Source organism: Ammospiza nelsoni, chromosome 13, assembly GCF_027579445.1.
Source record: "Ammospiza nelsoni isolate bAmmNel1 chromosome 13, bAmmNel1.pri, whole genome shotgun sequence".
NCBI classification, from domain to species: domain Eukaryota; kingdom Metazoa; phylum Chordata; class Aves; order Passeriformes; family Passerellidae; genus Ammospiza; species Ammospiza nelsoni.
In genome coordinates this window covers 20,731,983-20,758,964 of record NC_080645.1, presented here as the reverse complement: position 1 = coordinate 20,758,964, position 26,982 = coordinate 20,731,983, and the positions used below count along the sequence as shown (strand labels likewise).

Here is a 26,982-nt window from a genome sequence, read left to right as displayed (position 1 = left end):
GACCTCACATTATTCCACACTTCCAGCACCTCCCATCCGATCCCAAAATGCTCCTGGAGCGCTGAACTCCCCCAGCCTCAGCATCCCCAGCCTCCCCTGCACCCCTAAACCCCCAGCAGCCCCTCTGCCTTTGGCACCCCAAAGATCCCGGCTGCTTTTGGGGCCCGGAGCCCAACGGCCACGTCCCCCTGCGGGTGCCCCCCCTGCCCGTCTCAGTGGTAATCAGCAGCGTTTGGGTCAGGAGACCATGTCTGTGAGATAAGAGCATTCGCCTGACACTTCCCATGTCAGAGCACTTCATCTTGTGTGTATCAATCCCCAGCAGAGAAAACACGCAGGCGCTGATAAAGAGAAAACCGTTCCAGACAGGGGGACAAAAATAGTGCTGCCACAGCCAGCCCCGTTCCCGCCAGCCCCACGGCCTCCACCCGCCCCAAAACGGGGTGCTGGAACCCCACTGATGGTGCTGAACCCCTGCTCTGTGTTGCTGGGAGCTCCCCCAGAGGGATGAGTGTGCCTGGGCCAGCCAGGGATGCTGCAGAGAGGGAAAAAAGGAGGGGAAAGATGATTTTTTCCAGCTAAACACACAGCACTGCTGAGAAGGAACAGGGAACATGATGAGGAGGCCTGGGAGATGCTGTGTGCTCCACACTGGGAACAAAGCCCAAAGGCAGAAGCTGTGTCCCTATGTGGGACCACCAGGGAGTGATCCCACTGATCCCACCTGGATCCAGGCACATCCCACTGCCTGCAAGGCTGGGGAGAGCTGCTGCCAGCCCCTGGGGTGCCCTGGAGCAAAGTCCCTGAGCTGCAGCTCCCTGTGGGATCCCCTGGCAGGTGAACACCCCCCAGGTATCTCACCTGGCCATCGGTCCCTCCTTATCAGGGAGCAGGGCTTATCTCCCAGCTCATTAACCAAATCGGGGCAGGGACCGGCCTGTTTGCTCTGGGGCACAGAGAAAAGCAGCAGGGAGGAAGGAGGGAGGGAGGAAAGGAGGAAAAGCCCCCAGAGAGGCAGGTGCACCTGCCTGGTGTGACAGGGACAGGGAACACGGGGCTGCTCCTGGTTTATCTTCCCATCAAGAGATTCCAAAGGAATCGGCTGAGCTGTGCCAGGAGCAAAGATTAATCCTGTCACCACCCCATGGCCAAGCAGGCACGGCTGGCACCCACATTCCTGCCCATCCCGAGGGTCCAGGGTGGGCACAGGGGAGGGAGGAAGCTGTGGGGATGCACAATTCCAGGGAGGCATCACTGAGCCTTCCTCCAGCACGGGGTGTGATGGAGATGAACGGCCAGAGCCCATGGGCACGGTGACCACAGCATTGCCAGGGCCAGGGAGAGGAATGGCACTGCCAGGAGCAGCACTGGAAGCTCTGAAGATGCAGCCACATCCATTTGTTTTCCTGTGGGAGTGAGCAGGAGGGAAGGGCAGAGGGCCCCCAGACAAACCCACTCATCCCTCCCCACCCCATTCCAAGCTGTTCCCACATCCCTTTGCCTCAGCTGCATCCAGAGCACTTGAACCCCATCCAGACCAACTGCTCTGCCCCTCAGTGGGCACCCAGGCTTGGAGGGCCCTGCAGTGTTTGCAGCTGCCTGGATACAATCAGGATAAATAGTGCTATCAGTGTGTCATGGGATCACAGCCTGGGATCAGCCACCTTGCCCTGTGCCAGCCTGGGGGGCACAGCCAGAGCCAGCCCTGGGCATGGAGACACTGGGAAATGGGGAGGGAGGGAGGGAGGGATGGATGGATGGATGGATGGATGGATGGATGGATGGATGGATGGATGGATGGATGGATGGATGGACCTCCAGATTCCTCAGTTCATTTGGATGTGGTTCAAATCCTGTGGATGTGGGAGGCAAAGGGATGCAGGAGCAGCTTGAAATGGGATGGGATGGATGGTTTGGCACCCTCTGCCCTTCCCTCCTGCAAGGAAAGCAAATGTGAGTGCCTGGATGTGGCTGCACCCCTGGAACACCCAGGAGCCAACGTGGGTGGCTGCAGGAGCCGGCCTGGCACTGGGATGGATGGAGGGATGGATCCACCAACGGGTACCAACCTCCCATGGCTCCCCTGATCCTGCCTGGGGAAATCCGAGCTGGAGAAGCCCCAGTTCCCCCCAGTTCCCCCAGTTCCCCAGCCCTGCCCCAGCTGCTGTTTTTAGAAGCGGCGAGAGCGCGGCGGAAGGAATAAATCCTGACAACTCAACTACTGCAATGATGTGATGGCACCGCTCCGATAAGATGGAGGGAGCCGATTGGGAAGAGTCTTAAGCTGTGAACACGCAGCATCTCCACTCTTCACCTCGGCTCACAAAGGGAAATCTCTCCAAAGGGGCTAAGGAGATTATCCCGGCTTTGCCGTCCCGGGTGCTCGAGTAATCAGGGCAGCCTTGGGGACGACAAAGGAGTGAGGAGGGTTTAAATCGAGCCTTGCTGGGCTCAGCCTGCTTGGGCTCAGCTCTGTGGGTGCAGAGGGGATGGCTGTGGCACAGCTGGGCTCTGTGCCCTGCTCTGGGGTGCTGGGGAGGCCCCGGTGGGGCGGGAGCCAGGGGGGATCTCTGCCTTTATCTCTGCTGCCCATCGCTCGCCACTTATTGATTGTTTGCTGCCCGAGTCCAAAAGCGACTCCTTATCAGGCTGAACCCTGCCCCTGGATAATGGAGCAGCCAGCCCTGCCCCTGGGCACCACCCAGCTCCTGGGGGGCTGCACGCACAGGAGGGGCTGCACCCCAAAAGGGCCCGCTCTGCTCGCCAGCTGTGGGGCACAGCTGGCAGGCGCTGCTGGCAGGGTGGCACCGGCCGTGCCACGTGTGCCCCGGGATCACCCCACGGAAGCTGGGGTGCCCTGCCCCTGCAGGATGGGCTGATAAGCATTGCCAGACATTTGCCTTTGGGGTGTTGCTGTGCCCTGCTGGGATGGGGTGCCCATCCCTCATGACAAGGGGTTCCCATGCCAGGACAGAACTGGCACCTGTGCCTGCAGGGATGTGGATGGAAACACTGGGAATAAATAAGGTCAGGAAGGGCTCAGGGAGGATGGGAAGCAGCAAAACTTCCTGGCTTCCCTGGGGCTGCCAGGACCTCTGTGCCAGGGGTGCCCTGTCCCTGCTCTGTCCCCCATCCCAAGGGGTTCCCATGCCATCCCAAGGCAGCCCCCATGCCCTGGGATCCTCCTCACAAGGGACATGCAGGAAACACACAGGACCTGTGACCTGTGTCCTGGGGACAGGAATAAACACTGGGGAAAACACCAGAAAGAGCTCAGGAAGGATGGGAAGGAGGAAAACTTCCTGGCTGCCCCGGGGCCGCCAGCACGGCAGGACCCCTGTGCCAGGGACACCCTGTCCCCTCTCCTGGGACCCCTGGCTGTGCCCAGGCAGCAGGAGGAGGGCACTGGGGAGGGCAGGAAGCCAGAGAGGGGAGGAAGGGGATGCAGGGGCCCCGGAGCTGATGCAGAGGGAAGATATCCCGAACGGAAAGGGGAGGGGAGCACAGGGGGACCCTGCCACAGCCCCAGGGCCTGGGGGGCGGGAGAACCCCCAGGAGGGGGCACCCAGATGGAGATGGGGGGTTCAAGCCCCAAATTTTCCCAATTCCTCAGATCCAGGCAGGGCGGAGCAGGAACATGAGTGATTGACAGCTGTCAATCAGCACCACCTGGAGGCATCACCCTCAGGGCTCTCACCATGAGAGTGCAGGAAAATGCCAGGGAAAATGGGAACAGATGCCTGAGCATCCCTCCCTCCACACTGTCACTGTCCCCAAAGATCCTGAGCATCCCTCCACACTGTCACTGTCCCCAACACCCTGAGCATCCCTTCACACTGTCAGTGTCCCCAAAAATCCCTGAACATCCCTCCACACTGTCCCCAAAATCCCTGAGCATCCCTCCACACTGTCATTGTCCCCAACACCCTGAGCATCCCTCCACACTGTCACTGTCCCCAAACACTCTGAACATCCCTCCACACTCATTGTCCCCAATACCCTGAGCATCCCTCCACACTGTCAGTGTCCCCAACACCCTGAGCATCACTCCACGCTGTCACTGTCCCCAAACTGGTCTGATCATCCACTCAGCAACGTCCCCAGACCAGTCAGAGCATCCCTTCACCATCAGTGTCCCCAAGCTGTCCCCTCCACCCTGCAGTGACCCCAGGCACAGGGGGACATTCCCAGCTGCTCTTCCTCATCCCAAACCAGGGACAGGTGCCACCATCAGTGCTGGGATTGTCCCCACCCCGCTGCCTTTGGCAGGAGGACACACATGGGAGGGTTTCAGGGTGCTGGGCCCCCCTGATTTGGGACACTGGGGGTGCCAATGCCCTGAACCCCAAGTGCCCCCATCCCTCAGCAGCCTCCCACAGACACAACTCTCTGCTGCTCCTCTCCCAGTGATAACAGGGAATAGCTGGGATAATTTTCCCACCCACACATGCCAGGGTGGAGGGGAGGGACGGGGCAGATGTGGGGGTGCTGTCCCCCCCCGGAGGAGCCGTCCCCCCCATTGTGCCCTGCTCACCCCGATAATGAACCTTGAGGTTTCCAGACAAACCCTGGGCAGCCAGAGATTATTGAGGAGGGAGATAAACACAACTGAAGGGAAGGGGCAGCTGGGAGGAAAAGGGGGGGGAAAAAAGGACTTGGGAGTTTTAATTAGATGCACTAAAAAAAAAAAAAAAAATGAGGAGTTGCTCTGTGCCATCCTGATATGGAGGATGGGGGTGAGGGGTTTGGGGGATCAGGAGAGGAGCCTGAGCTCTGTAATCAACCCAGAGCCATCACTGCTGCCCAGAGGAAATATTAATATTAAATTAATAGTTCATAGTTAGCAATTGGATATTAAATAAAGCCCAAACAGGCAAGGGAGTTCAGCAAGGTGGAGCTGCAAACAGCGATGCTGGTGTAGGGAAGGGGGTGAAGAAATCCCAGGGAATTCCCAGGTGGGATAATGCAAAATCCACCCTGGGTTTGGTCACAGCTCCAACCCTGTCCCTGCCTGTGCTGCTCCCACAAGGACAAAAGCAAAAAGCTCCATCCTACCTGGTGCAAAGGGAAGAATCCAGGATTCCCAGGGGCTGCAGCAGCTCCCAGTGGGAACCCTCTGGTGCTCATCATGAGGCTGAGCAGCCTGACCCTCAGCAGGGCTCTCTGCTGCATTCCTGCACCAGCTCCATGTGAATTTTGCAGAGTTTTTCCTCTTATCCTTCTGGGAAAGCTGGCTGGGATTGCTGAGGTTGGCAGGGCAGGGATTGGGGCAGCCCTGGAGGCTCTGGGTGTTCCTGAAATTCTCTGCTACCCAACCTTCCCCAGGGCCAACCAAAACGAATGGGAAAGATGGGAACCTGAGGCATGGATGGAGGGGCTGTGGGGAAGGGTTTGGGGGAATTTGGGATGGTTTGGGGGAATCTGGGAAGGATGGACGTGCTGTCTCCAGCCCCGCCAGAGGATGGAGCGAGCACAAAGCACGGCCATGCTCCCACTGGCAAGCAGAACAGAGCCAGGCTGTCCCAGCGCTCTGGATGAAGGGATGGTGAGTCCTTACATCTGTAAAGGCTCCCAAGTTTGGGATTTCATCCTCCAGCCCCCGGGAACTTGCCCATCAGCTGGAAGAGCCTCAGCCCCCTCCAGGGAACAAGGTCACGTCAAGGCTAAACCAAAACCCTCCTCACTCCGGCCAGGAGGGGCCAGGCAGCCCCAGGGCGAGCTCCTGGCAGGCCACATCCCCTCTGGATCAGCAGGATGACCCTTGGCATCCCTGACCCACAGCGGGGGTGACCCAGTGACCCCCAAAGCTCCGTGGGGTGCAATCGGAGCCCCCCGGGCGCGGCGCATCCTCGCGCTGACAGCCGGCGGATCCTGCCCGATAAAGCAGCGAAGCCAGGCTGCTCCCAGCTTCCCTTTTGGGCAGCTCCATCCCCGATAAAGGGCGAGCCTGCAGAGCCCCTGATAGCCGGGCCATGGCGGCGGTTGGAGCTCTCTATCGGCGCGGCATCGCCGGCAGCTCCCGCCGCTGCCACCAGCACCGCTCCCATCACACAGCGCGCACGGGCTGCAGGGCCCCATCGGCAAATCTCTTTTACATAAAGAATGCAAACAACCCAGAGGAGAAGGGGAGGCACGGCCTCGGCCAGGCTCCTTGGGGAGATTTGGGATGAGCACGGTGTGCTGACCCCACAGGGGATGGGGGGAACGTGGGGTGGGAGGTGCAGCCTCATCCCACCCTGCCCCGGGAGCGCTGGGGGCAAAGGGCTGGGAGCAGATAAGGAGGAGCAGGGGGTGGCCTCCAGCTCCTTCCTGGACACCACATGCAGGAAGGGCTGGGATATCAGCGGGGCCGGCAGGAGCTTCCCCTCGGGAAGGGGAAGGGGACTGTGGGGATCTGGGCAGCTGCAGCAGGAGCACGTGTGCTGGCAGGCACTGCTTCCCAGGGCTGCTGCAGCCTGGTGGCCTTGGGGACACAGCGGGACCTGCCCTGGGCGTCCATCCCCAAAGGGCCATCGCTGTCCTCCAGCACTGCCCAACACGCCCAGCCAAAGCTGGGAGCTCCCCTGGGAGGAGCAGGGTGTGGGCAGCACCCACAGGGCCCAAAATGTGCCCAAAATGTGGCACATTCACCCTTGGGAGTGCCAGGTGCTCCTGGTCCCATCCCCATCCACCTGCCAGGAGCCACTCCCAGTGGAACAACCACAGCCCCAACCAAGGAGTGATGGCCACAAACTAAAGCACAGGGAGTTCCACCTCAACATGAGGAAGAACTTCCCATGGAGGGTGGCAGAGCCCTGGCCCAGCTGCCCAGGGAGGGTGTGGGGTCTCCTGTCTGGAGCCATCCCAAACCCACCTGGATGTGTCCCTGTGTCACCTGCTCCAGGCGTCCCTGCCTAGGGCTGGATGCTCTCCAGAGCTCCCTGCCTACCCCAGACATTCCCTGATTCTGTGAATCTGTGTGGCACACGTCTATAACCCCGTGGCTTTGGAGATAAGTGGGTGATAGGGCTGGGGGTGCCCACAGGGCCAGCCTGGCCTCGCTGGTGCCCCCGTGCCCGCGTGGAGATACCAGGGGGAGATAGAGGCTGAATTTGCTCCTTGGGGTTTTGATAACCATCACCAAACCACCCCAGCGTCGCTCTTGTGGTTGCCAGGATGTTGGTGAAGTGCCCTGGTGCAGCGCAGGACGGGCCCAAACCCTGCCAGTGCCAGGGAGTGTGATGCCAGCTGTGGGGATGGCATCCCTGCTGCTCCCAGATCCATGCTTTACCATCCCAACAGCGCCCTGGAGATGTCAGGGATCACACCCATCACCTCACATCTCCCCTCTGCAGGGGTTCTGGGGTTTGCAGCTTGCCCAGCTCCTAGTTCTCCTCTCATACTGGTGTTTGCAAGAGGAGGTGAATGCTGGAGGCTGTTCCAGCAGATCTCAGGACACTGGGATGGAGCAGGACGGCCCCACAGCAGACACTCACCTGGCCCATTCCAGCTGTCTGGCTCCTGGGGGTTTTCTCCAGGATCTGGCTTCTCCGGCTCCTTTGGACTCTCCAGAGCATCTCTGGACTCTGCAGCAGGAGGGGGAAGGCAGCAGGTCAGAGCAGGGCATTCCAGAGGCAGCAATCCCCAGGGGCTGGGACCACCAGAGCAGCAACACCCAACACCCAGGGCTGGGATGGGCACAGGGAGGGGATTCACATCCCCCTGGGAGTGCCCCATCAGCCCACCCCAACTGCCTGGCACACCCATGCCATGCCATGCCGTGCCACGCCAGCGGGCCGAGCCCCGCTCCCCTCACGGCTCTATTTGTGGCGTATTCATAGCAACTTGATAACAATTATTTTCTCCATTAACTGCTGCTGGAGATGGGCTGATAAAGGCAATCTGCATATGACAGTGTGGCAGAGTAGTGCCCAAAGTACATGTTTGCCTTGGCGTCCCGGGCGGATCGAGCAGCGGAGCCCAATCGATCGGCGCCACCGCGGCCGCCCAGGGGTGACGTCACCACCACTGCAGATTATTAATACAGGTGATAAGCGCCATGATTAACATCAAATAAATCAATCACCGGGTATAAAAGTCCTATTATTTTTGGCTATAAATCAAAGTGCCTGGCATATCGATTTTTATCCATCGCGCTGAAAGCTTTAGTGGCCGTTATTGCTGCTGGGCCTTATCTCTGCTATCACCTCTTTATCGAGGCAGGCCAGTGCCAGGTGCAGCTCCGCGCCCCGGCTCCGGCTCCTCGCCCCCAGCCCGGCTCCCCCATCAGATAAGGGCCCTGATTCCCTCCATCAGCGAGCAAAGTTTGCCTGGGAGACCTCCCTGACTCAGATACTGGGGTCTCTTCCCTGCTCCACTTATCAGGTCCCCTCCCTGTTCCAATTATCAGGCTCCCTGCCCTGCTTTGCTGTAGGATCCCTTTCCTGCTCTGGCTGTTGGGGTCCTTTTGCTGAAATCGGGGTCTCTCCTTGCTCCAACTAGGGTCAACTCCTTGCTTCAGCTTTAGGGTCTCTGGCCTGCCTCAAATACTGGGGTCCCCTCCCTGCCCCAGCTACTGAGGTGCCTTCCTTGCCCTTCATTCTTGGGGTCCCTTCCCTGTCTTGTGATCTCCCCCTACCTCGTCCTGTTGGGGCTATCAGGGTCCCTAAATGTTGGGGTCCCTGACTGTCCCAGCTATTCATGTCCCTTCGCTACTCCACTATCAGGATCTCTCCCTGTCTCAGCTCTCAGGATCCCTTCCCTATCCCGGCTGTTGGGGTCCTTCCCTGCCCCAGCTGTGTGGATCCCTGGTGCACCGAGGCCTGGCAGCCCTGGTTTTGGGGACATTTCTCCCCCAGATGCAGCTGCAGGCAGCGGGGTTTGCCGGGAGCTCCGTGAGCCGGCGCAGCCTTGCCCCGGCGCGGTTATCTCAAAGGGCACAGCAAACATTAACTGATTGGGATTTGCCCCCACCTCCACAGGAAGGAACTCAAAGGATATCTGGGACTGTTTCAGCCCGGCCCTGAGTCGCAGCCACCTCTGGGGTGGGGCACAGCTCGGCTCCAGCCTGGCGGCTGCGTGGGCAGCACGGTGCCACCAACGGCCCCGTGCCCGCAGCCCACCCGTGTCACGGCCACCTGTGCCCTCTGGGGCTGCTTGGCACCCCGGGGGAGTCACTTGGTTCACCAGGGGGTGTGACTTTGTCCCCCTGAGCGGGGGGACTTTGCACCCCAAGGGACGTGTCTTTCATCACGGGTGCGGAGAGGAACTTTGTACTGCAAAGGATGTGACTTTGCACCCCGAGAGGTCACTCTGCATCCCTGGCATGGGACGCTTTGCACCCCGAGGGAACGTGACTTTGCACCCCAAGGGAATGTGACTGGCACCCCAAGCTAGGGGGAAGGGTCATTCTGCACCTAAGGGGTCACTTGATACCCCAAATGTCACTTAATATCCCTGTGAAAGGTCACTTTAAACAGTGACTATGTGACTCCACACCCCAAGGGGGTCCCTTCATACCCCAAGGGACTTGACTTGGCAATCTGGGCTGTCCCCTGGGTGTCAGAGGGATGGAACCCCCAGGGACACAGGGCTGTGCCCACAGGGATGGAACCCCGACGGACAGGGGACTGTCACTCGCCCACCAACCCCAAGGAGCGGCCAGGCTGCTTCCTGAGCTAATCCCAGCAGGTTGCTCTGGTGGCAGGGCCTGTCCCCGTGGGGAGGGGACAGCAGGGACAGCGCAGGGCTCACCTTCACTGCCGGGGGGGCTGCAGGTGTCGCGCTCGGCGGAGCCCTCGCCATCCGAGGTGGCCCCGTCCCTCTCCGAGGGGCTCTTGTCCCCCACCGGGGCGTCCTCGCCTTCCTCCATCGCTGCCAGGGACCCTGTGGGAGCACGGACAGGGCGGTGAGGAGGGCACAGCCACGGGGAAAAGGTGCCAGGGGGTTTTGCCAGCTGGGAAATCAGGATGCTGGGAGGAGATGCCCCACAGGGAAGGAAGGGAAGCTCTGCTCAGCCATCCCTGCAGTGCAGCTTCTCCCTGGGGTGCTGTCCCCTTGCAGAGGTGGCCATGTCTTGCTGCAGGTGTCCCCTCCCTGGGGCACGGTGGGGAATCAGCCTGGCAGCAAGAGGGGCTCTGTGCACACCCCAGAAATGATCCCCACCACCCCTTATCCGACAGGGGACACCGACCCACGGGGATGGCACTGCAGGGGGGACACGGGGACAAACAGGGCGCACGCGGGGGACACCCCTCAGCCCTGCCATCTGTTTCCATGGCAACGCAGCCACATCCCCAGGCAGGCGGGCAGGGCCCAGCCCCGGTGGCACGCATGGCACACATGGCTGGCACCGCACGACGCCGCGGGACCGGGGACCATGAGGGGACCACGGGGGGACCACGGGGGGATCAGAGCAGGGCCAGCCCGTCTGCAGACCTCAGCTGCTCGCCGTGACTCCAGGCATGTATATTTACAGCAGCAGAACAAAGAGCCCATAATCTATACAAAGCACACAACAATGAGCGTGAATAAAGAGGCTGCCGGAGAAGGGAAGGCAATTTATTCTAATTCTGCTAATTTCAGTTCCAGCACAATTAAAAAGGCTCTGATAATATTCAGAAACAATCGCCAGCTAACAAATCGTTTCTCCCGCTGTAAATGAAACATTGTTAGGCTAATTTCTTCCTTCACGCCTTCACGGCTCTTGGGCTTCTGATAAAGTTAACCCGACGCTCGCCTGCGCCGGGCTTTGGCACCTCCAGCCTGCCCAGGGAGGGCTGGATGGGGCTGGGAAGGGATGGGTGGGACCAGGAGGGCACCTGGCATCCACCCAAGGGTGCTGAGACCACCCACATCCTACCTGGGAAAGCAGCAGGAGGATGAGGATGGCTTTGGGTACCACAGCGTCGTGGCCTACAGGGATGACAGGCGACCAACAGCATCCCATGGATGCATCCCAAATCCCACCCCAAAATACCCATCCCCAGCCAGGAGGGAAACGGGGATGCCCCATATAAATCTAACTGGATGCTCCATATAAATCCAGCTTTGAGTGGTGTGGAGTCACCAAGTTCCTACAGGGATGATGGGTGGCCATCAGCATCCCAGGACCGTCACTGGGGTCCCTGGATCCACCCTGGGATGACCCACACCCCACCCTGAAATCTCCATCCCCAGTCAGGGAGGAGATGGGGATGCTCCACCTAAATCCAGCTGGGGTTTGGTGTCACCCAATACCTACAGGGGTGATGGGGAACCAACAACCCCAGAATCTTCTCACTGTGATCCCTGGATGCATCCTGGGACCACCCACACCCCACCCCAAAACACCAAGGCCCAGCCACGAGGAAGATGGGGCTGCTCCATATAAATCCAACGTGTCAAACCTGGTATGGGGACGATTGGTGGCCAACAGCATCCTGGAATCATCTCACACAGCCCTGGGATGCATCCCACCCCAAAGCACTCCCAAGGGAGATGGGATGAATAAAATAGATAAATATAAATAAAAATATAATAAAAACAAGATAAATCTAACCTTGTAAAAGCAGGGGTTTGGGGACCACGGTGTCACCAGTGCCCACGGGGAGGCTGGGTGGCCAACAGCATCCCAGAATGGTGTCCTTGGGTGCATCCCAGCCCCACTGCAGCACCCAGTGCCCACCAACCCCCCAGCTGTGTGGGTTAAACCAACCACTGGGGAAAAAGAAATAAAAAAAAGGGGAAAAAAGGGAAAAAAAAGAAGCAAGTGAGGGAGAGGGAGCAGGAGCAGGAGCGGAGGGAGCGTCACTTGCCCAGGATTGCTGGGAGCCCTGCACAGTTATCACCGCACACAGCCTCCCTCGGCTGGCCTGATCTGTCTATTCTTCATTAAGCAAATACGCTGAAATGGAAATGAAAACATAATAGCTATTTGATTCTCGGAGAGATATTTTGCATATTGGTTCAGTGCTGATAGTGGAATTTCATCAACTCCCTTTTTTCATGCTTTAAAACTGAATTACTGAGGCTGGTTTTACAGAGAGGGGAAGAGCCAAAAAACGCTCCCTTCCAAGATACTCCGCTTCGACGATTAACTCTTCTCCCTCCCTCCTTTTTTTTATTGATAACGAGCAAGGATTTTTTTTTTCCTTCTTTTTCCTCTTTTTTCCCCTCAAAAAATAATATTAAAAAAAAAAAGGCAGTGACTGTACAAAGTTGCAGGGAGCTGTGGCCGTGTCAGCAGGGCTGGGCCGAGGGTCGGCATTCCCAGGGAAACCCGGCGTTATCCAGGTAATGATTTGATCACTGCACTCCAATTAAGGCTCTCCCAGCGCAGGAACAATAAAGCTTTTCTTGATTCTTTGTGCTTAGCTGGTAAATTAAATAAAAGGCAAAAGAATATAGGGAATCAAGGAGGAGGAGGAGGAGGAGGAGGGGGGGGACTTTTCCAGGCTGCCAAGAGCGAGACCCTGGGCGCTCGGAGAGCCGGCACGGAGACAAGAGCAAAGTGATAAGAGGCCTTGATAACAGATAGAAAATAGCAACAGCCACAGACTTTCCCACCGGCTCTGGAGCGGGGAGGAGGAGAAGGAGGAGGAGGAAGAGGAGGAGGAGGAGTTCCCATGGTGGAAAGCAGGTCCTGGATTGGGAACACGTGCAGGCTGGTGGCAACCTGCCTTCCCCGGCTGGCGCTCGGCGCTGCTGTCAGGTCCAAGTGTTTATTTTTAAATACGAATTTAAATAAAATTTCCCATCCGACTCCTTTCCAATTCCCATCTCTGGAAGCGTTCAAGGCCAGGTTGGATGGGGCTGGGAGCAACCTGGGCTAAATGGAATGTGTCCCCGCCCGTGGAGGGGGAGGAAGGAGATGAGCTTTAAGGTCCTTCCAACCCAAACCATTCTGGGAATCCACAACCCTTATTTCTAAAAATAAAAATTCCTCCAAGTCCCATCGGGCAGGGGATGAGTCCAAGGAGGGCTCCAGGAGTCAGGGAATGAGAGACAGAGCCTGGACCTGGGTGAACTCGCATCCCAAACCTTCTCTCCAGGCACCTCAAAGCTCAGCCTTGGCACTGGGGGGGACAGTGGGGACATCCCAGCTGTGCCAGGGAATCCTGAGGGATATTCCAGCTCCACCAGGCAGGCAGCATAATGGAGGATCCCTTCTCCATCCTTCCAGCTCCTCCTCATCCCTGCACTGGCACCATCCTCTTCCAATTAAAAACCACAATAATAATAATAATAACCATAATAATAATGAATACCAACCCAAAAGCAGGTAGGCAGGGCTCCAAACCAGGTTTTGGGATGCACAAAGCATCACCAGGATACTCATCCATCACCTCATGCTGGAAATGTGAGAATTCCACTCAAGCATCTCTTCCTCGCTGCCCCTAAACCACCTCTTTTCCCCCTAAATTACGGAGCCAAGAGCAAAGTGCTGCCCGAGCAGGGCAGAATTCCTCGGGGAAAGATGCTCCTGGAGCCAGTCCCAGCTGCTCCTTGAGCAAAGGCAGCCCTGGTGCTTTGGTGGGACCCGGAGCACCCCGGGATTCCCCAGGGTCTGGTGGCAGGGCCGTGCCAGAAACACCCAGAGAACGAGCCGGGCTGCAAATGCTGCAAACCCGCTATCTGATGGGCCACCCGCCCGCTCTTCTCACCCAATTCCTCCCTGGGCCCTGCCGATGTTTGTTTTACCAACGACCTCGGCTGCTCCCCGTTCCCTGCGGACCGGGGATGCCAAGCCGGGACAAAGAAACCGGTGCTGAACCTCCCCGCGGTGATGCTGCACTCAATTCCAACACTCTGGGGTCTGTCTGGGTGGAAAAAGGGGTTTTTTGGAGCACAAATCAGCCCCTCCATCCCCTATCAGGCCGGCTGCAGCATCCCAGGCCAGGCTGTTCCCATGGGTATCTCCCCGTGAGAGATCAGCCCCGTGCACGGAGCTGATAGAGGCTGGGGCCAGCCCCAGGGGGCTTTATCTCAAACTTGGGGCCCTTCTCCATCACCTCCAGATAAAGCTCACCCTGACCCTGCCCGTGGTGCTCTGGGGGAAAAGGGCAAGGAAAAAAGAGTATGGTTGGAGGATTGGGAGGTGTAGGGGGAGATTTATAATGTATTGATCATGATTTGGTATTAAATTATTACTGGTTTATCCAGGAGGTGGTAGAGATGCTGGGATTGCTGATGGGGGATATTTATAATCATTTACAAATTAATTTTATAGGCTTATTATATTTTTGTATTCAGGCCTAATTTATCCCAGAGGGGAATAGGGGACAGAGGAGCTGGTTGATGCTGTAATTCTTGATGGGAAGATGCTCCAGTTGCTCATGAGGGGCTTTATATTGATTATTATTATTACATTGATAATCTATTAGGCCTAATTTATACCAGGAAGGGGAGTAAAGGGTGGTGGGGGAATAGAGATGGTCAGGGGATGGAGGGGGTGGGTGATGCTGCCATTGCTCGTGGGATGGTATTTACAATAATTGTTAAATTTATAATAATTGTTAAATTTATAATAACTGTTAAATTTACTATAATCGTTACATTTAAAATATACTTAGGCCTAATTTTTCCAGGAGGGGAACGAAGGACAGGGTGGGAATGGAGGTGTTGGGAAGGCCAGGATTTCTCACAATGAGATGGGATGCTGCCATTGCTTGTGGGATGGTATTTACAATAACTGTTAAATTTATAATAATGATTACATTTAAAATAATGATTACATTTAAAATAATGATTACATTTAAAATAATGATTACATTTATAACATACTTAGGCCTAATTTTTCCAATAGGGAAATGAAGGACAGGGTGGGAACGGAAGTGTTGGGAAGACTGGCATTTCTCGGGATGGGATGGGATGGGATAGGATGGGATGGGATGCTCCAGTCACTGCTGGGGAGCTGCTCTGTCCCAACCACCACAGCCTGGTCTGGCGGAAGATCCCTGCCCTGGATTTGGATACTTCTCCCACCTGGAATAAAGAAGAGCTCCAAGTTCCTTCCCAACCCAAGCCATTCCAGGGCGAAATCCAGAACCCTCCCCATGGGACGGAGCCCCCGGAGCCTCCCTCGGTGCTGTGCTGCCCCAGGGGAGCCCCCCAGGGAAGAGCAGGAGCGGGGAGAGGCCGAGCCTGAGAAAAAGCAGCGCTGCTGATAGGGGAGGGATTGGTTTCAGCCGGAGCTGCTCGCGCTGCCAAGCCCGGGCGGGATCGCGGCGGGTGCAGTTACTGAACATTCATCACTGCCTGAACTCTGTAACTTTATCAGCAGCGAGCGGCGCCAGCGCCGGCTCCGATGGGCCGATAAAGCACCGAGAGATTCCGGGAGATTGGGGCGCTCCGGGGGCCGCCATTCCCAACGGGGATCGCAGGCGCATCCAGCGGGCAGGGGAGGCAGCCGGGCAACGGAGCCGGGGACAATGACAATGGAGTGACTTTAGGTTTCAGATGGGCTCGATAAGGCCCTGATAGATTTGGAGAGAGCGGAACGGAGCCGTGCCGGGCGCGGAGGATGGATGGATGGGGATGCTCCAGAGAAGGGACGCGCGGAACGTGGCCTGGAGAGCGCACGGAGCCACCACAGGAGCACAGCGGGGAAACTGAGGCAGCTGCTGAGACTGGGAGAGAAGGACCGGTCCTGCCTGGGGCTTGCCTCCATCCAAAGCCCATCCAAGAGCAGTGGGAGGTGTTTGTCCCCATGGTGATCCAGGATGTGGGCGCTTCAGGAGCCGCTGGATACGCAAAGAAATTCCATCCAGGAAGATCAGGCTCCAAGCACGCCACCCCTGCTCCCTGCCAGAGGGTGGAACTGAGGGAAAAGCCCTCAATGCCACCCCTGCTCCCTGCCAGAGGGTGGAACTGAGGGAAAAGCCCTCAATGCCACCCCTGCTCCCTGCCAGAGGGTGGAACTGGGGGAAAAGCCCTCAATTCGGATACTTCTCCCATCTGGAATAAAGACATTCCAGGCGGGAGTGGCTGCGGGTGGGGATGCTCAGGCAGCACTTGAGCACATCAATAGCAGGTGACAGCGAGGACAGAGGTCAAGCTCTGGGCTAATCCAGCGACAAATTACCCTGAGATGCTGAGCTGGAGCCATCCCCCTTCCTGTGGGAAGCGCCTCCATGTCCTGCCAGGTCCATCCCACTTCCAAAAGCATGGAAAGGGAACAGGGATGGTTTTCAGTGTCCACCCCAAGGCTTTCAGTCTGTGACAACAAGGCCCAAGGGATGAGGACAAGGATGGGGACAGGAGGGTATCAGCACAGATGCTCTGGCTGGGATGTCCCTGCTGCTCCCAGTCCCACAGGATGCCCCATCCCAGCTCCCAGAGCCATCCTGGAGCACTCCAGGGAGCCAGCAGGAGCTGTGGGGCTCCAGGGGCAGGGAAGGACCCTCAGAGGGCACAGCCAGGTTGGGTGGCCCAGCTGAGAGCAGCTGGCACCAAGCCTGGCACATGGAGATCCCTGGGACAGCGCTGCTCCCAAAATCCTTCCCAACCCTCCTCTTCCTCCAACTCCCAGCCCTTCTCCTGCCCAGCTCCGTGGACACCGAGTTCTCTCTGTGCAAACGTGCCTGTGCTGCCTCTCTCTCTCTCTTTCTTTTTTCTAATTTTTTTTTTCCTGTTCTTGGCATTTTGGTGGAGCGAGATAAGAGCGAAAAACAACAGAGCTGCCCGGAGAGTGAAAAAGGGAGATAGATAACGCAGATACCGACTCCTACACAAAACAGTCCTGGCTTTATCTCTGCTTTTTATCACAGTTCCCCTAAAAAAAAAATAAAGAGAGCAGCCCAACTGGAATGGGGCAGCACATTAAAAAATGAACTTTATACTGTTTGCTCTTTAGTTTTATATTTAGATGAAACAAACTCAGACAGGCTTGTGGTCGATACCTGCTCCAAGCTAAGGAGTCTGGAAGCTCTGTTTGCTCCAGTGGGGATGAGGGAGGAAAGCCAAGGAGCTGAGCATGGATGGGGCAGAGGGATGAGTATCCAGGGCACATCCTGCAGAGATGGAGAAATGGAGATGCTTCCTGAGCATCCCTGGTGCTGCCAGCTTGGGGACAGATCCCACCTGCAGGATCCTGGCCATGTGGCACAGCTGGCAGAGCCCAAGCTGCCCATGATGGGAGCAGGTCCCTGAGTGCAGGAACAGCATCTCCATCCCACCAAAAATCCTCTGTATCCCCCCCATTCCTGAGGGCACCTCACAGGGCTCTGCCCTCCAGCTGGGAAGGGCATTTTGGAGCAGCGAAATCCCAACTCCCAGGGCACGGCCAGAAAGAGGGAAGGAAAGAGGAAAAAAAAAATAATAAAAATGGACTGGAGGTTTTTCCCTCCCCTCGCACTCCCTTCCCTACCTTCTTTTTGAAAAACATAATTTATCTGTGTATTATCAAGAAATCCAGACACTTTAATCAGTGAGCTATGAAGTCAGTATTTCCATTCTTATCTAGCGGAGGAGTGGAAATGGAGAGCAGATAGGCAGCTCCGAGCCCGGCCGTGGTGGGGAATGTTAATGGGAGGAGCGGCGGAGCCATTGGCTACCGAGCTGCCGCTATCGCTGCCATTATCGCGCCCTTATCGCCGCAACCATCGCAGCGCAGTAATGGGGCCAGTTCAACTTTCCGCATTATCATAGGAGCTGCGAGTAGCATGAGAGGCCTCGGCTGGGAGACGGAGAAGAGAGAGAGAGAGAGAGAGAGAGAGCGGCCAAACTTCCCGGCCGAGCAGGGAGGGGAGGGAAGAGCGGCTTTTCCTGCCCGCCGTGCCCTCCCGGGATGGGGATGCTCTGCCTGAGGCTCCCGGTCTCACATTGCCAAAGCTCCGGGGGAACATCTCCAAAGCCGCGGGGACTGACTCCTCCAACATCACAATACTCTGGGTATCAACCCTGAGGTACATCCCCAAACCACAGGCACCGACCCAGAGAAGCATCCCCAAAACCCCTGGCACCAATCTCATCGAGCATCCCAAAACCCTGGGTACCGTCCCAAGGCACATTCCCAAACCCCAGGCACCGACCCAGAGAAGCATCCCCAAAACCCCTGGCACCAATCTCATCGAGCATCCCAAAACCCTGGGGACCATCCCAAAACCCTGGGGACCATCCCAAAGCACACTCTCAAAGCCCAGGCACTGACCCAGAGAAGTACACCAAATCTCATCAAGCTTCCCAAAACCCTTGGTACCATCCCAAGGCACATCCCCAAACCCCAGGCACTAACCAAGAGAAGTACCCCCAAAACCCCTGACACCAGTCTCATCAACTATCCCAAAACCCTGGGTACCATCCCAAAGGCACATCCCCAAACCCCAGGCACCGACCAAAAGAATTATCCCCAAAATCCCTGGCACCAATCTCATCAAGCATCAAGTTGCTTTTCACTCTTCCTCCACCCAAAACCCTGGGTACCATCCCAAGGCACATTCCTGACCCTGCTGAGCATCCCCCCCAAAGGCTCAGGCACAGCCTCAAGGTGCATCCCCAAACTCCTTCAAGCATCCATAAATTCCTGGGCACTCAGCCCAAGGCGCATCCTTAAAGCTCCAGGCACTGAATCTGTGGGGAATCCCCAAAATCCAGCATGCCAAACACTCCCAAAATCCTGGGCACCGACCCCAAAGCCCACCCCTAAAGCAAGGGGTACTGACCCCATCAAACATCCCCAAACTCTGGGTTTGCATTCCCAAAACTGCAGGCACCATTCCTAAATATTCTCAAAGCTCCAGGCACTGACCCCATTGAACATCCCAAAAGCCTCCAGGCACTGACCCCACCAAGCAGCTCCAAAAATGCAGGGACCCATCCTAAATATTGCCAAAACTCCAGGCACTGACCCCACTGAACATCCCAAAAGTCTCCAGGCACTAACCCCATCAAGCATTCCCAAAAATCCTAAATACTGCCAAAGTTCCAGGCACTGACCGCAATGAACATCCCAAAACCCACACACTGACCCCAGAATCTCCCAGCCATGACCCCACTGAGCATCCCCAAGCCCTGGCACTGACAGGGAGGCACATCCCCAAATGCTGGGGTCAGGCTCCCAGCTGGCCAAGGCCGAGGGAAAACAATGGATGCACATTTCATCAGATGGACAAACCCGAGGAGCACATTTCCTCCACGCGCTATCGAAGGGGAGATGTCAAGAAAATATGTTGATGTGAGAAAGAGGAGATAAAGAATTATTTTGGAGGAAAAGAGCCGTGGAAGGCTCTTATCTGGAGTGACTCATAGGCACACACTCCTTAACCCCACTGCAGCCCAAGGTCAGCAGTTGCATTCCTTTCGGCATTTCAGCCCTTCCAAAAAAACATGTTGCTGCAGGAACAATGTGGAGCCTTTACCGGGCAGCCATCGGAAGAGGGAACTCTATTACCCCGAAACACTTGAACTTTCCTGATAAAAGGAGCAGCAGGACACAGCCTGGCCAAGCTGGAGCGGCCAAAAGCCCTGAGTCAGGCAGCAGAAGCAGTCATGGGATGTGGCGCAGAAAAAAAAGGGAGATATTGGCCTGCTGCTCCCATTGCTGCTCCTCTCCAAAGTGGGGGAGCTGATTTCTTGGCCCCACGGGAAGGAAAAAAATCCACATCCTCAGCATGGAGTGTGGTGCAGGGCTGGCACAGAGGCCTTTTCCAATTCATCTTCTCTAATGTTGATTCTGAGGAGCTCCAGGTTCCTCGCTCCTGCCGGTTGCTCACATCCCTCTCTCTGGGCAGCATCAGCTCTCAGCCCTGGCTGTGCCTCTGTGGAAGCTCTGGGCTGGTTTTCCCTCCACAGCAATGCCCCATCCAGTGTTTTCCAAGGCAGATCATGTTTTGGTTTTTTTGCAGCAGGACGGATAGAAAACATCCTCAAAAGATCCTCTTCCTTCGGCCAGCACGGCTGCGTTTGACCCCAAATCCAGCAGCACCAGCAGCTCCATCCCCAGCCCTGCTGCTCCCACTCTGGGCAGCCTTGTCCTTTCCTCTCCCAGGGATGTGGGTGTCCCCTCAGGGCTGGGAATGTCCCATGGCACGGAGATTCCTGCCCCAGGATGATGTGGACAGGGTGATGCCTTTGGGGTGCTGCCCCTCTCCAGGAACCCGGGCTCACCTGTGCCATGGCGCTGCCTCCTTGCACAATTCCTGCAACACCCGTGGGGAAAGGATTGCTGTCCTCCCCAGCCCTGATTGCCGAGCTGGCCCCATCACAACTTGGCCAAAGGGGAAGCTGCAGCTGGCTAGGTGGCCTCGTGATTCACCGTGCAAAATAAGACCTTGCCCAACCTCGCCATCGGGATCCCGAGGTGTAAATCCCGGCTGGAGGTGGCTTCCCCGGGGTGCCAGGGACAGTCCATCACCATGGCTCTGTGCCCACGCTGGGGATGGTGTGGGGGTGTCCCCCGGGGGCTCAGGAGGTGGAAGAGCAGCAGCAGACACAAAACCAACCCAGCCCCAGCGCCCACGGCCCTGGAAGGAGCTGCTGGCAGAGCCTCCTCACCTCCCTCGCCGGGCCCTTGGCAGAACTGGTTTGGCCATGGCCAGCCTGGATCCAGGCCTGGCTCCCTCAGCATCCTCCTCATCCTCCTCTCCCGGGGCTGGCCAGGAAGAGCCATCCTGGGATGCACCCCCAGCACGGCCCCAAAGGGCTCACAGGGTTCCCTGGCATCGAGGGATGCAGTGTGCCACAGCTGGCAGGGCACGGGGCGGTGGCACTGGCCAGCAGTGCCATCTCTCCATTATCCATGGTGGATGGAGCTGTCCCCTTGGCCACCAGCTGCCAAGCTTCTCCTGGAGCTGGGCCCTGCAGGGATGCTCACACCTGGCTGTGCAAGGGGAGGGAAATTTCTTCCAGCACCACCTGAGGCTGGGGCAGACCCTCCACGGGGCAGGAATGTGCCCGGTGGGAAACACCTGGGGGTGGCTGGGAGAACTCCATACTGTGGGCTCTGCTGGTGCATCCCACCAGAATCCCACTGATCCACTGGTATCCCACCAGTCCCTCCCCTATCCCACGATGCTCCCCAGCCCTGGGAGCCCCCAGTGTCACATCCCCGAGGCCGGTGACAGCTGGGCTGGGCAGAGCCACTGCGGGGGCAGCGGTGCCACAGGGCTCTGCCACCTTCGCCCTGCCAGCTGCTCGGTGCCACCGCCGCGCCAGGGCTGGCAAAAGCCTCGGGGCTGTTTGCTCAAGAGGGGAGGGGTTGGCAGGCAGGCAGGCAGCGCCCCGTGGGTGTCACAGACATGTGGGACACGGGGATGCCACCCTGGGGATGCCAGCAGTGGGGTACAGGGGGATGGGAGGCTGAGGGAGCCCGGGATGGGCAGAGAATTCCGGTTTTAGAGCAGAGCTGAGAGGCCCTGATGGAACCCAGCTCATCTCAGGAGCAAACCCTCCCCACCCCACGGAGCACCCCGGGGTAACCCCTCCCCAAACACCCCCACCCCGGAGGCGCGGATGGGGAAACTGAGGCACGGAGGTGGCAGGGATGGAAAAGTGCAGCTGCATCAGAGCGCAGAGGGAAAAACAGGCCAAAAAAAAACAAAAAAAAAAAAAAAACCAAAAGCAACAAGCAGAGGAGGTTGAAACAGAGTCACCTGAAAGGGAAGGAGGACTCGGGAGGGAGGGAAGGCAGCGGGAAGGAGCGGGCAGGAGGCGTGCCGGGAGCATCCCACGCCACCGGCTCACCACGCCGCCGCTAAAAATAGACGCTGGGTTGGCCACTGTCATCTTTTAAAGAAACGCGATTTTCCAAGCTCCCCCAAGGGAGGGAAGGACGGTCTCTCCCACGGCCACCCCTGCCCGGCATCACCGGGGAGCGCCCGAGCGTGCAGGAGGAGAGGAAAAAATAAAACCAAATAAAAGCACCCGAGCCCCGCACGGCCCATCGAGAGACGGCGGCTTTAACAGCGCAGATCGCGCTCCTTATCTGACACCATCTAATGGCAATTAAAGAAAATCCACATGCAAAAATATGACGGTGTTTTCACCTCGCCCCCCCCCCCTCCAGCCCAGCCCGTGCGCTCGCTCGGCGGTGCAGAATGGGAGATAACGATCAAAAAAAGTCAAAGCTCTCATCAAACTAATGCAACATCTGCAGCCGATAACAGGAGCTGGGAGAGCTCGGCTTCTCAACCCAGCTCGCTTCACAGAGCACGTGGAGGGGGGGAAAACCACCCCACCACCTTGAGAAACAAAAACACACATGCAGCTGCCCCCCATCAGATAATTAAAGTGCCTGCGTTAATCACATTTGCAGTGGAACAAATTGTTGGAGCCCTTTTGCCCCTCTTTGCTGTGTTTGTTGTTGTAGCGAATCCTGCTCCGGTCTGGTGGGGAGAGATAAGTGCTCCTTATCAGCCCTGGCAATCTCTATCAGGATGGAGATCGGGGCTTGGCGCTTATCGGGAGCTCAGATCTACTGTAGCTGAGCGCAGAATAAAAAGGGAAAAGGAAAAAAAAAAAAAACCCACCACCATAAAAAAAAAAAAAAACAAACCACAAACAGGCCCCTGCAACTATGACAAAACACGCGCTTCCAGCTCGCTTAGGAACAACAACAAAAAAATAATAAAAAATAATGTGTATTAAAAGAACAAGGGAGGGGGAGGCACATCAGCGCGATGAGATCAATCTCGCGCTTATCAGCTCCCCCATCGCAGGACCCGGCGCTGTGAAAGCACCGGCAGCTGCCAGAGCCTCGCTCATCAGCTGGGCGCCCGCGCTCCCATGTTTGAAGTTAATAAATATAACAGGCTATCTGGGTTGGAGATCAGCTCCTGCTCCCTATCAGCCCCTCACATCTATCTACCAGCAGAACAAAAGACAGACACACACAAAAAAAAAAAAAAAAAAAAAAAAAGAAAAAGAAAGAAAGAAAAAAAATCAACCACCTCATAAGGCAGAAGCAGCTGCAGGGAGGTTGGTGGCACAGGCAAGGATGGAAAGAAACTGTCCTCTGCGGGCAGGAACCCCCAGAAATGAAAGGCAGAGATGCTCGGGGTGTTTTCTGCGCTATCGAAAGCCACCATCGCGATGCGATCGGCTCTGAAACCTGCCCAGCGCTGCCGGGGGGGCTCGGAGGGAGCGAGCGGCACCCCCGGCCCCTCCGTCCCCGCTCGGCTCCGGCCCGGAAAGGCAGCGAGGAGGGCAAGGTTAAAGCAGCCGGTTAAATATAGTCCGGTGTCTGATCTCTGCCTTATCTGCGCTGGCGATCGCCCGCTCTCCCGGCGATCTCCCCGCGAGCCTTAATCTGCGCCTCGCATCGGGCTCCAAAAAACAACACAACAAAACCCCAACCCCGCAAGAGAAGGCGAAGCCCGAGCGAGAACGTCGCGTCACCCAGGAAAATAAAATCAGCAGATACCAATCTGGAGGAGGTTTTTAATGCTCCAGCCGAGATGATAAGGAGGATAGACTTTGTGGAAACAGGTCCGGTGTGTACATGAGAGGAGTCTGGTTACCGGAGCCCTGATTCATGCATACCTTCCCCGATGGAGCAGCGGCAGGGCGCTCTCGCCGCGCTCGCCGCCTCTAATGACTGTTTTCATGTTGACACATACAGGAAGGCTTCCAAGCTCTCAGCTTTTAATCACTTTTGGCCATCGCCGGCGGCCTGAGATCAGCCTCCCACTTTATCATTTCTTCACATCTCTGCAGAAAAGCAGCAGAGGAAGGAGATACGAGGAGCAGCAGCAGCCGCCGCCGCCCGGCCGAGCTGCCACGGCCTCGTCCTGCCCCAGTTTGCCCCGCAAAGTGGGCGCTGGGAGCGGGCATCCCGCAGGATTCCAGCGCTACCGCTCCCAGTGCTCCCAGCGCTGCCGGCTGAGCGAGCTGCAGCCACCCAGACGCGGCTTTCTGCCGAAATAAAGCCGCGGAAGTTGGAGAAAGCCAAAGGAGAAAAGTATCCCGGAAAAAAAAAAAAAAAAAAAAAAAAAGAAAGGAGGCAGCTGGGACTATTTTTAACTCTCCCCGGGTAAAAGTCTAGCTGAGCGTTATCACCACGGCAATCACCCCAGGCAGGGAAACAGGTAGGTGCAACTCAGCCTTGCAATTATTTCAAGAGAAAGATAAAGGTAGATTATCACATGGTGGCCAGCCTTCCCTATCCTCCCATCTCCCTCTTATCAGCAGCTTCCATCGACTCGAGGGGGAAAGAAAAAACACACACACACCGGAGAGGAAGGAGAAAAGCGAAGCTGAGCCCGGCACCAAAAAACTTCCAGCACTTTGCAGGATTCCTCTGCCTTGCTGGTACATCCTCGCTGGAGCAAAACAAGAGCCCGGCCGGTGGAAACCCTCGGGAAGCACCATGGCCCAGGGAGGGACAGGGATGTGCCCAGGGAGGGACAGGGATGTGCCCAGGGAGGGACAGGGATGTGCCCAGGGAGGGACAGGGATGTGCCCAAAGCCCCGAGGGATCCTGCGGCGCTTCCTCATGGCCACGTCCCACCTGGGCTGGGATGCAGAGCGGCACCTGGGGGGCCAAGGACAGCGTGCCCGGTGGGGAGGATGGCACACGGGCACCATGGGGACGGTGGCACGGCGGGTCCAGCAGCGCCCAGGCAAATGGGGGTCCCCGTACTGGAAGGGGAGCCCTGGCAGGGTCAGGGCGCTGTCCTCGCGGTGAGCAGCCCCCGGCAGGGCTGGGGTACCCCAGGGAGGATGGGGAGCCCTGGCAGGGTGAGGAGCCCTCGGCAGGGCTGGGGTGGCCCGGCGGCGATCGGGAGCCCGGGGGGGGTTCGGGGAGCCCCCGGCCCTGGCCGCCGGCGCTGGATGGGAGGCAGGCGGGGGAGATAAGATCACAATTTCAGGCCGTCCCGACAGAGCGATGTTATCAGGACGGGACTTGCAGAACGGAATATTTTAAAGCCTTATCGGGGCCCCCATCGGGAGCCGGTACCGGAGCCACCGCGCTGGCGGGGGGGAGGCGGCGCGGGAGGGAGGGGGGAGCGGCGGGGACAGAGACCGAGGCAGGCGAGCGGCCGGTAGCGGGAACGGGCACCCACGGCGGCCGTCCCGGGGGGCTCCCGGGTGTGTCCCGGGAGTACCGGGGGCAACGGGGGAAGGGGTGCGGGAGCGCTGCCGCCGAAGGGGTGGTGCACAAAAATAAGCGGGGAGGGGGCGTGGATGCGGTGGGTCCAGCAGGGAACGGCGGAGGGGGGTGCCGGTAGCGGCCACTCACGTTTGATCTGCCGGGGGTTGCTCTGTTTCCTCCTGGACATCGCTCGGCGAGGGGCGAGCCCGGCGCCCCGGCTGGCGGCTGGGCGGGCGGCAGGTGGGTGGCGGCGGGCGGGCCCCCGGCTGCTCGCATGCCCGCCCGCCCGCCCGCGGGGCCGGGGCCGGGCCGGGCCGGGGCCGGGCCGTGCTCGGCGGAGCGAAGCCGCCGCCGCCGCCGCCGCGGGATTTTCTCAATGGGCGCCGCGCCGGATCAAACCCGCGGAGCGCTGCGGGGGGCGGGGCCAGCGCCGCCGCCGCGGCCGCCCATAGGCCCCCGCCCCCCGCCGGCCACGCCCACCGGATGGCGCGCGCGGCGGGGCGGGGCTAACGGCAGAGGGGGCGTGGCCTCGGGGCGCGCTCCCTGCGGGGGCTCCGTGCGCGCTCCCGCCGCGGTCCCCAAAGGGTCCCAAAGGGGTCCCGGCCCCGCTCTGTGAGCCCCGTGAGGCTCCAGCCCCTGATTTGGGTCTGGCACCACCCCCTTAGGTCGAACTCCTCCTTTTGGGTTCCGCAACCCATCCCCAGCATCCCAAACTGCCCCTTTGGGGTCTTTCATCCTTCTTTGGGTTCCCCAAATTCCCCTCTGGGATCCCTTGTGATTCTCTGGAAGCTCCTGCACTCACAGCAAGTCCCCCTGCTGGAACCTCAGTGCTATCACTGGGTCCCAATTCACCTTTTGCAGATCCTCAAAGCCTCTTATGGCGCCCCCCAAACCTTCTGTGGGGTGCCCAGGGGCTCTTTTGGATCCCTTGGAACCCCTCTCATTTCCAGATGAATGGTCCAAAACCTCCCACTTGTGACTTCCATGGGGTGGGGGACACCCCATGACACCCTGGGATGGTGTGGGTGTCCTGGGGTCCCCCCTTGGCATCATCCCAGTCAGGTGACCTGTGAGCACGGACAAATTTTGGGTTGAAACATGGGTTAAACAGGAGCCACTTAGATTTTGAATCCACGATGGAAATATTGTCCTGTGAAAAACAACAATTTCTCCCAAACTGGACTTTGCCGTGGCTGACCTTGGATCAGGGGGATTTGGTGGTGATGGCTTGTGGTCCCCAAATCTTGATGGGTTTTTTGATCATTGCCAGTGGTGAAGGCTGGTGGTCCCCAAATAATGATGGATCAATGGAGGGGGCTGTGGGGACATGGCACAGCTCGGTCATATCCCTTCTCCATCTATGCCCGGACATGGGATGTGCTTTTTTTCCCCCCGTTTTCTTTTTCTTTTTTTTTAAAGGGTTTTTAATTAACTTCCTGTTTCAATGGTGGGATAATGAGTTTTAAGCAGCGCATGATTCCAGTAAAGAGGTCAAACCGGCAATGAGGATGTCAAAAGAAATTAAGTTAGGAATTAAGAAGAAATCCAGGGGAGAAAAAAGAAAAAAAACCCAATGGAAGGAGGGAGATGCTGCTGAGGACAAGACTCTCTGGCTGACCACCCCCCAAAACCGTGCTGGTGGCGCCTTTCACCTCAAATGGCCTCAAATTGCTGCCTTACTGGAGAGCATCCCTGGAACCATCCCTGGAACCATCCCTGGGACCATCCCTGGGACCATCCCTGGAACCATCCCCTCGGGGGGCAGCTCTGCTTGTGGAGCTCTCCCCTCCCTCCCAGCCAAGGCTCCAAACCCAGCTTTTTCCTGCTCAAAATATCCTATTTTAGGTTTTTTTTGTCCCAAGAGGGAGGACTGGCATTGCTGCGCTTGTGGAGCCTGCAGTGGGCTCTGCTCCGTGCCAGCCGTGATGGTTCTGCCTCCTGAGGGGATCCCAAACCCATCCCAGCCCTTTTGGGGGTCCCTGGGCTCCCCCTGG

At 57.8% G+C, this 26,982-nt stretch overlaps 1 protein-coding gene across 1 annotated transcript in view; it reads right to left on the bottom strand.

Moving 5' to 3' along the window:
• The window catches only part of ZFPM1 (zinc finger protein, FOG family member 1), a 34,896-nt gene extending 9,614 nt beyond the window's left edge, over window positions 1-25,282 (bottom strand). Inside the window, exons 1-3 of the mRNA XM_059481480.1 lie at window positions 25,136-25,282; window positions 9,733-9,864; window positions 7,476-7,565 (exon numbers count right to left, since the gene is read on the bottom strand). Coding sequence (XP_059337463.1) covers window positions 7,476-7,565; window positions 9,733-9,864; window positions 25,136-25,175 — 262 coding nt within the window. The 5' untranslated portion in view covers window positions 25,176-25,282. The remainder of the gene's footprint in view (window positions 1-7,475; window positions 7,566-9,732; window positions 9,865-25,135) is intronic.
• Window positions 25,283-26,982: the final 1,700 nt, after the last annotated feature.